The 12,788-nt window shown below is 42.3% G+C and overlaps 2 protein-coding genes across 14 annotated transcripts in view; one reads left to right on the top strand and one right to left on the bottom strand.

Annotated features, from left to right (window-relative positions):
* Positions 1–10,156, top strand: part of TSPAN4 (tetraspanin 4) — a 504,081-nt gene extending 493,925 nt beyond the window's left edge. For all 11 annotated transcript variants that reach the window (XM_081922518.1, XM_081922512.1, XM_081922516.1 and 8 more), the window contains 3 exons: positions 1,762–1,893; positions 3,047–3,130; positions 4,218–10,156. In XM_081922518.1, coding sequence (XP_081778644.1) covers positions 1,762–1,893; positions 3,047–3,130; positions 4,218–4,286 — 285 coding nt within the window. In that variant the 3' untranslated portion in view covers positions 4,287–10,156. The remainder of the gene's footprint in view (positions 1–1,761; positions 1,894–3,046; positions 3,131–4,217) is intronic.
* Positions 4,170–12,788, bottom strand: part of CHID1 (chitinase domain containing 1) — a 138,898-nt gene continuing 130,279 nt past the window's right edge. The window contains exons 16-17 of one of the 3 annotated variants that reach the window (XR_014171076.1): positions 4,420–9,935; positions 4,170–4,324 (exon numbers count right to left, since the gene is read on the bottom strand). The gene's annotated coding sequence lies outside the window, so the exon portion shown is untranslated. Of the gene's footprint in view, positions 9,936–12,788 lie in introns of all 3 variants that reach the window. The other 2 variants (XR_014171077.1, XR_014171075.1) reach the window with 2 other exon arrangements.

Below are 12,788 nucleotides of genomic sequence, written 5' to 3'. Positions count from 1 at the left end.
CAGCAGCAAATCTCCCAATCGCTAGGGACGAGAGACTATCATGAATCTGCTTAGCACCACTACCACCCTTCTTTTTTCCTGTGTGGACAACGTAGTTATGAATAATTTTGATCACAGTTGGTATACCACACCTTTCCTTTTATTGTTCCACAAGATGGTACTGGGATACTTTGAAGTTCAAGTATCCAACCAAGCTTTTTTTTAGTTCAGAATTGTCACATCCCAAGTAGTGATGAGTGTTCCTTTGCCTGCCACTGACCTCCAATGCTTTCAGAATAAGCTACAGTTAGTTCCCCCCCAAACGAGAAAAACACTCCCCTTACTCACACCCTGTTGTGGTTGCGAGTGAAGTGGGGTTCACTCCCTCCACTCCTCCATGAGCCTCTAAGGCCTCTCACCACGTCCTGCCTGTGAGCCTTCAGGTTTCATGGATGCCGCAAGTTAGATGAAGACTATTTTGAAGCCGCAGCAGGAATATCTCAGAATGGTGAATGAATTCACGTGCCCAAGCTGCACAGTGCTGTAGGCTGTATTTCAGGTTTGCAGACTGGAGTGTGTGAGAGAAGCCTGAACTCCTCCAGCGAACATTTTGCCTGCTTAGCCAGAACTGTAAATCGCTCACCTTCACGAGGCACTAAAATGCTCATCCACATGCTGGGAAGGTACGATGGGAGAGATACAAATCAAAGTTTAGTACTCTGCTACTTGGAGAAAAGTTTGCTGGCTGCAATCTCAGCTCCCAGATCATGAATATCTCTATTACTAACTGTCAAAGACAATTTCAAGGCAGAGTATATGCAACTCTGAAGCCACTCATCTTTACAAAAATGGTTTCATTGCTGTAACCATTTCATTTGCTGTTCTTTATTTTTTTCTAGTAATAATAGCATACTTGGAAAATAATATCATTGCGCTTTGGTGTGCTGGCAATCCAGCGTTTGATGACAATCCATTTGCTGAGTCATGGGTTTTTTATTATTAAATACCAAGCAGAAGAAATTAAGAAAAGAAATAGTTTTTCTGCTGGGTTTCCTCTACTACCACTATCACATTGACATAAATGTTAGTTCTTTTCTCATTTTTCTTATGAAATGCACAGATCTCAACCAATAACGCTTTCTTGGGCTTTCATTTATACCTAACATAGGGTTAACTTAGTGGTTCTGTGCAGTGTGGACTGGATTCTCCAACCTCTGGTGGGAATGTTTCCTCCCCTGAATCTCCAAGGGCAGTGAAAAGAGCAATTCGGAACTATTAGGATTTTGGCAGTGCTACTTCTACAACTCCTGATGTAGGCAGGCTTCTTTTTCTTGACCCTTTTTTGCAGTGGTTGAACCTACCAACTATCTGACGAGGAGGTGCATTTCTGGAAGTAAATAGTTCAGTCACCCACCTGACCCCTATGATAAGATCAGAGTGAGTGACATGCTTTGATGTCACAGTGGACCTGGGAAGACATGGGGACGCTTCTGGCTGCCACTAGCTTAACTGACATAGACAAGGTTTCTAAATGCTAGGGGACCTTTGGGAGACCTTAGAATTCTAAGGTCAATTACAAAATTTTATAAAATTAAAACAAGTCAATATTTTAATAAGAAATTAAGAAAGTGCTGCAAGAGAATTGCACTGAATATTCTATGATGACAGGATACCTATTGAAGTCCATTGGTTCCCCATCTGATTTGCCAGTGTCCGTGTGGCCTCTAAGCCCTTGCATGTCCTCCTTGTCCAATGGGCTTTCCCCTCTTTCTTTCTTTTCAGTTCAGATGCTGTGGAGTGTCAAACTTCACCGACTGGTTTGAAGTGTACAATACCACACGAGTGCCAGATTCATGCTGCTTGGAATTCAGTGAAAACTGTGGTCTTCATTCCCCAGGGACCTGGTGGAAAGCTGTGAGTAGCTGTCAAAACTTAATTCTTATTTTAACCAAGCTGACCTAGAATTGTAAAAGGAAAAAGGGCTTGGGCTTGCATAGTTGCCAGATACTGTTGTTTCATGATCTAGCATGTGTCAAAAAGGCTGCAATGACACATGAATTTGTATGATTATTTGATGAACAACAAAGAAAAGTCTTTGCTGACAAGATGTAAAATAAACAGCTCACCTTAAAGCACAAACAGAGAAAGAGCACGAGCTTAAGGGTAGAGTGTGTTGTTAGAGTAAGATCTAAGTGGCCATTGCAGAACAAGTTCTGGTGGTAAAGTCAACACATGCAGGTTTCCATTATGGGTGTGCGCTAGCCTACAAAGGAAAACCCCCCACAATATATTTTCTAGGAAATATTTCTGCAGGACCAGTGTATTATGGCACCCAACTAGGAGTACAGGTTATAGATAAGAGTGTTGTATTTGGAAGGACAATGCCAAAAAACTATGCTCAGCCAAGAAGCTTGCTGGGTGATCATAAGCTAGTGTCTTCACCAGTTTATGTCACAGGGCTTTTCCAATGATCCAAACCCATTGTTACAGAAAGGACAGGTAATAACTATTTTATTTATGTGCTGGTTCAACAGATCCTACTATGCAACCATTAGCGCTCAGGTTTGATATACCAAAAGCAGAGCCAGGGGATCTATCTCTGTACAGTTGCTATGAAGCCTATACAAGCTGCTGTATCAATGGAAATATTTTTATTTGAGAAGTAATTGCCTTATAGTTGCCTTTGCACAACCTGCCATTGCGCCTGTGCTTGAAGTAGAAAGGTTTACAGTTGAATTTAGAAATGTAGGTATTTGACTCACATTGGGTAAAGTGGGGGTTCGAAAGAACTTGATCCTTATTACTGCATCTTGCACGCAGCATGCATCCATGTCTTCTTCAGATGTATAATGTTTGAACCCTTAACACCACACTTCATTGTAAGCGAGCCTCCTACCCCCGGGGTATTGCACTTCCAGTGAATGCTGAAATAGAGCAAACTGTGTAATCTTGAAATGTCAGTCTTGTCATTGCTACTTGTGTCTTTTGACTCCCCACACACCAAAAATTCATGTTTCTCAGTAAATAAGCATTCTCATGGTCTTTATTCCCCCCCCCTCTTTTAAAGCCTTGTTATGAAACAGTGAAAATATGGCTCCAGGAAAACCTGTTAGCTGTGGGAATTTTTGGACTGTGTACAGCTTTGGTTCAGGTAAAATTTTAACTTATTGCTGAGGTGCTTTCTGTTGGTTTCTACATGCAAGGGCAGTGAAGGGTTTAAATGTCTTTCAGCTTTTCTTTCTCTCACAGACATATTAGTCCAATATTGACTGTCAGACCCATAATAGGAGGGTTCCTCCAGCAAAAATTGTACACGTGTGTGTGAGAGAGAAAGACATGTCTCTCCAACTGCTGTTCGCCATTAAATTTGGAGGCCTATTTCGATGATTTTCCCTTCACTGCTGCACTCCCCTTCCATCGCCTTGGGGAACCCATGGAAACTAATGTGTGGAAGGGGACTGCACCTCCTGGGTCTGTACTCAGCACCTAACCATAGATTGCAGGAACCTGGAAAGAGAGAATTTCCTTGTTAACAAGGCTGGCAGGGACTGTGATGTTGGTTGGGGATGCTGCCAGGAGACACAGTTCCCCTTCCGGGAGTAGGACTAATGTCTTACATCTCTTAAGGGCAGCCTTTAATCCTGAAAATTAAATGCAGATAGTTTGCTTATCTTCTATTAACATGAATGATGTTTATGCTGCTTTTCCAGCATGAGCTCTGAAGCTCCCATTCATGTCAGTGGGGAGAATTTGTGAGCATCTGCTGTCTCCTTTTTAGCTCACCATGATTCTACATTAAGTTGTCTACAAGCAAGTGCACTGAACAGCACCTCTTTCCCTATTGGACACTGGAATCCCTAGGACAGGAGGTGGGGCAACTTGTGACCGTCCAGATGTTGTTGGACTTTAGCTCCCATTCATCCTATCCAGTAGTCGGAAATGATGGCAGTTGCAGTCTAGCGACATGTCTCCATGCCCTTGGACAAGAATGCCCTCCTAAAAGAATCAACAGCTCTACCTTTTTGGAGTGTTTCATGTGGCCATAAGCCAAGCACATTCCGGAATGCCATTTTGTTTGGTTCTGGCATTGTTTATAGGGCCCTTGGAAGCTTTTCTTAAGTTACTAACATATTAGGTGCCAAGAGTCAACACTAAAAGATACACATTGAAATATAGGTAACAGACCACTGTTGAGTTGCATGTCGTTTAATATTTATATATGCCTTTTGTACCTACAGATTCTTGGACTGACATTTGCAATGACCATGTACTGTCAGGTTGTCAAGGCAGATACCTACTGTGCATAGAAATCATAGTCAACGTCTGTCAGCCATGGCTCACCTCTCTACAAGACAAAAGAGGACTCTTCTTCATGCTCATACTTTTTTTTCTATGTAAAATAAACTGTGTATAATCTTCTCTGGAAATTTTGTGACTCACCTTAGTTTGTCACCATCGGAACTCAGACTTGCTTGGACAAAGGAAACTACTAAGTAACAAGAAAGAAAAATTGTTCCCCTTTTGCACAGACTGGCAAGCGGGAAGAGGCCGCTGCTTTCATTTTCCTGGAGGCTGCTGGCAAATAGAAGTTTTCCTGCATGGAGATAGAGAATCAAGTTGTAGCAACGCAAGTGCAGAGGATGTGGAGGTTCCATTTAACTGGAGTTTGTCTTTAACAGCAGCCAGTGTGGCGGATCCAAGAAGTATGCTTCTGAACTCCAGATTTTACCGTGGAGGGAAATGGCTCCAGGAAACTTTTCTACTTAAGGAAGTGGTTTCAGTTTTGTGGCCTCTGAAGTCAGCTCAGACAGGATGTACCCTGGCCTACATTGTAGGTGATCTGTAAGCAGAAATTGGGTCCTGTCTTGCAGACTAAATCACTAGTGGTGCACACAGGATGTGTGAAAATTTATACAACATATGTGGATTCATACACTCTGAGCAGTATAAAGAATAGTAGTCTAGCAGCTGCCTAAATAAGTAGGGAAGGGTTCTATCCTGTTCTATATTCAATGGGACCATGCATTCATTCAAAAGGAAATAGTAGATGATTATTTCTTGGAAAGGACATTTTGGCCATTGGAAAACACAACAAGAAGCAAGGAGTTGTCTTTCTGTCACTGTCCTCTGGATCTTCTTTTAAATGTCATTCCAGTTTCAACTTACATTGTGTTTCTCATTTCCAGGCTTGAAGTACAACAAAGAACTTTAAGCGACTTGTCACTAATATGCCATTTCATTAATTTGCTCCCTACTAATTTCATCTTCAGCTAGGCTAGGCTTACCAGGCATCAGAACAATCCATTAATATACACTTGTTTGAGTTGGGGTTTTTTGACCTTGTACCTCTATTAAAAGAACTAAATCAAATTATCTCTAGGAAGAGTAAGGACGTTTGCATAATTTCCCTGCTAACATAGGTAGCCCTAGTAATGGCTTTGAATTGCCAAAAAAGAGGTGAAACTTTACATAGGCATTTCTCTGTTTCTTTTGCAAGCTTCTTGTACATCCCTATAGCCTTTTGCCTGCTATAGTATAGGCTATAGAGCCAGAATTTTGCTGCACGCCACCCCTCAATCTCTGAGCATTGCAAGATTCCAGGCACTGGCACAACAGAAACTGTGGTGTCTTTATGATATATGGTTTATTAACACATATATGTAGCCTGAGCCTATGATGGAGGGGCTCACAGCATTAACATCCCAACAGGGTCTATGTTTCTCCCATAGCCACAGCTTTGGATTGAAACATTGCTCTCCCTCTCTCTGCAGCTTGCTGCTTCACTTCTAGGTCATATCACTCCCACTTTTAACTCTAAACTCTGGCTTTGTCCTTCTAACTAACAGCGAACTGAGAGAGGCGCTCCATCTATTTGTCTTCTTGCATACCTCTTAACAGTCCATCACCTAGGCGAGCACCTCAACATGGGAAGCTAGCCTGGATCCAGGGGGTTGAAGGATCTCACATAGAGCCTACTTTCTTCCCCCATCCTCCCAAACTCATAACAATATTCTCTTACCTTCTTACCAGCAAACATGCAGACCTAGGTGCTAGTGTGGCATGTCAGGTCCTCTTTTATGCTGGCAAACTGCAGTGTGTAATCTGTGAGCAAAAAAAGATAGTGATCAGTTCAGCTGGCCATTAAAAAGAACATATTAACATGTGACACAAGCATTTTAGTATGTAAGCAAGCATCAAGAGAAACACTGTGCTAGTAAATCAGAGTTTGCTCCAACCCTAATAGTTCGTACTATGTCTGCTCTAGTCACACAACAAAGCCAGCATGTAAACCCTATTTTTACAAGCTAGGGAGCCATTACACATACAGTTACCCTTCCTGATTTTCTCCCCCTTGAACAGCTGCCCTTAACCTGCCCTTCCCATTCTCCCCACCTTCAGATTCAGCTGCTCCTTTGTGCTTGCCATTCTGCCTGTTAATATGCAGTCCTGGATTGGAGTATATAGGAATATGCAGATTAATTACCACTATTTATAAATCTGGAAAATCTCATCAGATGAGTTAAGCTCAAGTGATATCATAGCTTTAAATCTTTTCTTTTGAGCAACCCTTTGGCTGCAAAGAGTCACTCAGTAGAGTTACTAAAATATAAAAAGCTAAATATGCCATTGGGTGTTAACAGTCAAGAGTTTATGTATCACAGGTAGGACTCACAGAAACCCATCTGAATTCTGGAGAGCTTCCACCAAGACAGTAGTGCACTAGATGGGTCAATGGTCTGACACTCAGGAACATAGAAAGGTTGCCTTCTACTAAGAGTCTTGGACACCACAAAAGATTTGGGAGGGGGGAAGCATGTAGTCTCAGCACCCACCCAAGAACTATGACATTTTGTGAAGATCTGGAAACATAACGGCAATATTGAGAGAGTCTAGAGCCTTCAGCTATTGCTGACATCACAGTTAGGCTATAGCACAATTATACATGAACTGCAGATGTGGGTTTAAGGGCCCATGGCATCTTTTGCATCAAAGATGAAAGTATATCCTGCCATATGAGCAAAGAACCAGAGGCAAGTTGAGAAGCAGGCAGCTATGGGAAACAAACAAAGTGTACAATAAAAACTAGGAAGTAAATTTCCCACCATGCATCCGAATCGTTCTCACTACCCCTCATCCTTAGTGTAACTTGTGCAAGCTTTTAATAATGATGTCCTCAAGCAATAGCATCTCTCTCTCTGGCATCTGCTTCTTTTCCCCACCTTTTTCTTACATATGAACAGATTACAACTTGGGAGTTCCCTTGCTGTTAGTTGTTGTCATGGTTCATTACTGCTGTTGTATTCACAAGCATGCCTATTGATAGCTTGTGGATTTGCAGAATAATGGAGTGATGGAATACATTAATAAAACATTGGTTCCAAAAAGATTAAAGACAGATGAAATCTATTTATGGAGGTCCCCATCATTAAAAATTAACACAGCAGTCCTGGTGGCTCAGCGGATAAAAGCACAGAAGTTGTGCTGTGGAGGTGAATGGGACAGGATGTTCCCACAAGAGGTCTTAAATCAATCCTTTCGTAGTATTGCCTCCAAAGAGGAGGGAACTACTATTGGGGGGAAGGAAAAAAAGTTGCATTTTTGGTGCTCTCTCTGGAAACTGCAGTTCTGCTGAATGGATGCTGCAGTACCAGTGTGCCGTGTGAAAATTTAGATGAGCAGCCCTGCTGCTCTTTCCAGTGAATCCTTGCCATCTATCACAGAGATGCAGGGATTGCCATTTCTCTACCAGCAACAAACCACGCAAACAGCAATATCCATAGGACCGTGCTACATTTAAGCAGCAGCGATCTGTCAGCAAAACTCATTATCTTGTCCAGAGTGGATTCTGATGCCCTTTGGTATAAGGCTTAAAGGGGTCCTCTGCTAGGCCTTATGAAATGAATAGAGAAGTCAGAGTTACAAATGCACACATCCTTGTCCTATTGTGTGCAACCAATGGACTTGTTTCCAAGCTGCTGATGAGAGATGTTCCAGAGCATGCAAACCCACACAGTGTATTTCACTTTAAAACCAAAGGAACTAAAACTGACCAGTTGAAGGTTGAGCCCAGTTGTGAAATCATCTGTTTAGAAGCAGCTTTCTGGACACAACACTGCCAACCTTGGTGCTAAGGCAAACAGCGGCTGCATGTAATGCCAGAAACAATGCAGTTCGAGGGGAAAGGATTTCATCCAACACCAGCCATCAAAGGGAGGAATCTGCAGCTAAGCTACAGCTTACACATCCTGCAACCAACTCTTGCCATAATCCCTCACCTGCTGTGTTCTATTAGCCAGCCACTCTAGTCCTCCATTTTTTTGAGATGAGGAAGAGGAGTTCACTTCTGACTAAGCCACTCCCTTGCTCCTGAATCCACAATAAGCAACACCCACAAAAGATTTTTTAACAACTTCCCCTGTGCACATGCCCCACACAACTAGTTTGTTAGCCAGGCGCGCATTCAGAGCAGCATGAAAGAAGCCAGTGCCGCTGTTTTTCTATGTCATGATAAGCACAGGGCTTTTAAATGTACAACATGACCAAAGCCACTAAGGGTTCGGGTGTTGAGCCTGCCCCTAAATATATGGGTTTGGGTCCTTGGTGCTTCATTTCTTGTTTATGGCCCAAGGCCTTATTGTAATCCTATCAAAGTCAATGCAAATTAGGATGTGGGTTTACATTTCCGTCTATCATTTGTTGGGACTGTGTTGTCTTGTGTCTACTATGAATATACCTGATGCAGTGTGTGCTTTAAATATACTGTAAAAATAACTATTGATAGCTGCCCAGTTTTGTTAACTGTCCGGGGGGCGGGGGGGAGGAGGAGTACCCTACCACACAGAATTAATGATCGATTACTGATCTATAAATAGATCTATGACACTTATTTCATCTTTTCTTTTAATTGTACTGCTGTTTGGCCACAGCAACAAAAGTGAATTTGCCATACATGCTATGGATGGATATGCACCTTATAAATAGGAAGAGGCTTATTAGGAAGATAGTGCAATGTTGTCTCAGAGGTTCTCGGGCAGAGGCCTGTTGCGGTTAAAGCTTTCTGTATATAACAGGACAGGATTCTGCAGGTGAAAAAAGTACTGCTGTCACCCTTGGCTCACAAGGTTGTGCTCTAACTATGGCACAAAAATGAAGGGGGGGGCTTACTCCCAAGTAACAGGGCAGAGGAGAAGCCTTAGACACTTGGAGGCCATTTTGCAAAACAAGTGGGGCAGAGCTGAGTTTGAAACTTGAGTGTACACTGGCAAAACGTCTAGGCTAGACATCAAACAATGGCACATGCATTTCCCCCTACCTTAAAAAGAAAGAATAGCAGAGAAACAGTGGGGTAGAGGAGGGAAAGGATCTATCTGTTAACCCTTTCCTCCCCGGTCATTTTGTTTCTCTCAAAATTGCAGTTCCTCAGCTGCTCTTTGTCTCACAGGCGAAACTATGGATTTACTATTATGGAAAGAAAAGCACCTTGAAGAGCCAAGACCAAGCAGAAAAAAGCTGCTTGAGGAAGACCCCCTCCTCCCAGCTATTCTTCCATTCAAACGCATAGTCTCTTGAGGCTCTTTTGTGTGTGTGTTTTTTTAAAGGGGGGGTGGGGGAGGCAGGCAAAAGATGCATGTGGCTCCTGGTCTCAGCCGGTTTAGCCCAGAAAATTACAGCAACCCCTGTTTTTGCATTTTAGATGTGCACTTAAAATATCTCAGGTGGATACCTGGAAATGTAATGTGCAAAGAGGCCCATGTGTCCTATTGATGATGTGAGAGATTTGAGCTCATTGGAGCCTACGCCTAACACTTTTGTAAATGTTGCCCTCCATTTTGCAAAACATTTTCAACTCGTATGTAGCTTTATTTCATTTCAGGTTCCATTTTGAATATAAATTCTTTCCAGTGTTACCTGTTCCTGATCATTGTAGCTTTCCTTGGGTTTCTTGGATAGTCTTGCTGCAACAAAAAGGAATGGTATATTTTCATGCACCTCATAGGAAGGGGGGAAAGCTATACATTATTTTTTAAAAACTTATTAAATATTCTTTAAAGTTTACAGTGGAATGTGTTTTGTATTCTCTAATACCTATGTATAAAATTATAATATATGCTGTCATACCTAAAATCACTTTCAAGTTTTATTTACGTGGAAAAAAAATATATGGCACATTTCTCTATTCACAAGTTTTAATTTCAATTTTTTTGCATGCATGGAGCAAGTGGGGAATGGGGGCTAGAAAGAAAAACGGTATGTACAAGGACAGTACTTCATGATACAGAAAACCTGTGGCTCAATTTTATTACTACAACTCTCTATCTCTATCTGTATGCATATATATGCAATCCGGCCTACTATTGCAGAAAGGAAAATACAATGACATGACTCTATTAAGGATTTGTTAACACCCCATGCATACAACTGTTTTATAGTTCACCTGCCCACACCTAGTGCTGGCATTAGTATGGTACATTTGCTATATTGTAGATGCATGGTTTCAACTAAGATAATAATGATTTTAATATGATTCCCAATGAGTATTTCACAAAGTTATAATAAACTTAAACATGCTGGTGTTTGAAAGAAGGTCCTGATTTGGTTTCCCATCCAAACACAAAACCATCAAGTAAAATGTTAGGTAATAATGATTCACTATCACCATTATTTGTTTGTTTTGTATGCTTCCTCTCTGTCAAGGCACCTAAGGCAGTTTAAAATTAAACCCCAAAACAAATACATTCTATAAAACCAAGACAGACAGAATCCTCCTATGTCAGCTGGGAGTTAATGCAACCTGCAGTCCCTGGCCTGGGCTCCCTTGCTTCTGCCTTCCCTTGGGGTACAAAGGTATTTGCAGTGCCCAGGGAATAATACATTTATCACCATGGGGAAAGTTGCAAGCATACATTACTAGATTCAGTACTGTTGGCAGGGTAACTGCTGTGGGATGCAGAAAAGAGTTTCCATTTCCAAACAGTCTTGCATCACTAGTGGTAAGTAAAAAAAAAACCAGTGGTGTCTCCACTGTGTCATAGGAACAAAGGCAGCTGCTTTATACTGAGTCACCTGGTCCAGCTAACTCAGTACTGTCTGCAGGCAGCAGCCCCCACCCCCTTCCGGGTTTCAGAGGGAGGACATTCCCGGCCCTACCTGAAGATGCCAAGGATTGCACAAGGGACCCTCTGCATGCACACCATACTGTGCCATGGCCCTTCCCTTCCCCTCACTTCAGTTCACACCAGCAGTTTCACTTCCCATTGAATTCATTCCTGGGTTATCACCATCACCAATGAAACTACCGCGTCTAATAAGGGGGTCATGGTGGAATACTTGCCATCATTCACATCACTTCCAATGTATGATTAGAAACAAGGATGTAAGAAATAAAATGTTATGGAGTCCACCAAACTCAAAAGTTAAGCACTGATGCACAGTGTAGACACAATGCATGCCTGACACGCAGCCTTAACACAATACCAAAGTATGCTGACCAACACAAGTACTGAAGAATAAGTGGCAAGTGAAAACCTAAACAGATAACTTGCAGAAATCACACGGTCATAATGGCTGCTTCCCATTTTACAAATTTCAGCCAAAAGAGAGTTCCTTCATGTGACTTCCATGATTCCATCACACAATTTTAAATAAAATAAACTTCTTATGTAGGTCATGACCAGAAGTATTCATGTACAATTGTCATGAAATATTGGCATAATGGGTTTGATTCTGAGTATCAGCAGGAATATGAATGTCAGTCCTTTAACCCTTCAGCTATATAATTGTTGGAATTCTGGCCCGTCTCAGAGGTATGTGCCTATCTGTTCAGGCACCGGCTGAATTCCTTAGACCTCCCTCCGGCGACTCCCGGCAGGATAAAACATACGCGAGGTCCGTTCCGGCGATTTTCCTCGGGCTGTGAGGAAAACACACCAACTGCTTCTCCTCCTTCCTGCTCCCTGCATGTCCCCAGGGAGGGGAATCAGACACAGACAGTAAACGTATCTACATGTCTTTATTTGTGTCTTTTAGCAGTCATACAGTAAACATGTCTGCTCTCTTCAACAAACAGAGAGAAACTCAAGCTCCACCCATGTACATCCTGTACAGGTCATATGACAAACCCACTGAGCTAACATCCGGTGCTCAGTACAGAATGGACTGCCCCTTTGTTCCCATGGCAACAGTCACAAACTTCCTGTTTGGCTTTCCAGCCACAAGCAGCAGACTTGGCTGCTATAGCCTTTGCTTGCTGCCGCATTGCTGCTTTAGAATAACATACTCCCCCTAAAGTATCAATGCGTGCTGCGAGCAAAGCGTCATCCAGAGAAGAAAACAAACAGTTGTTATACTTATAACATTCCCCTGTTGTTTCAGTTCCACCCTTGGAACTACCCGCCACTGGTTTTACCAATGTACCTCTCTGGTTGTGTGACTTCCAAGGAATGAGTGCTTCTGCATTACCTTGGTTAGCAACTCTCTGTTGTGCCTTTGTCTCTGACTCAGACACAGCTTCAATTTGACCTTGGTCGTTTACAACAGCAACACATAAGTTAGCAAACTCTTGTGAATACCTCTTGGGTGGTACACCCTTCGTTGCTCTCTCAGACCTACGTAAGAGGTGCTGCTCTTCTTTGATTTCTGGTTCAGCCTTAGGACTCTCTGGAGAACCAGTACTAAGCTTAATCAGTGGTTCATCCTCCTCTTCTGAGGATCTAGTCATTATGTGAGATTTCCTCTCAATGACTGTGACAACTGAGCTGTCTGAGCTATCGCTGTCATCATCAGTAGTACTGAACTCAATAAGATCAAAA

This window comes from Podarcis melisellensis (assembly GCF_964234715.1).
Source record: "Podarcis melisellensis genome assembly, chromosome: 1".
Lineage (NCBI taxonomy): Eukaryota > Metazoa > Chordata > Lepidosauria > Squamata > Lacertidae > Podarcis > Podarcis melisellensis.
Note: the sequence above shows the minus strand (reverse complement) of the source record. Positions and strands in the feature narration are given on the sequence as shown.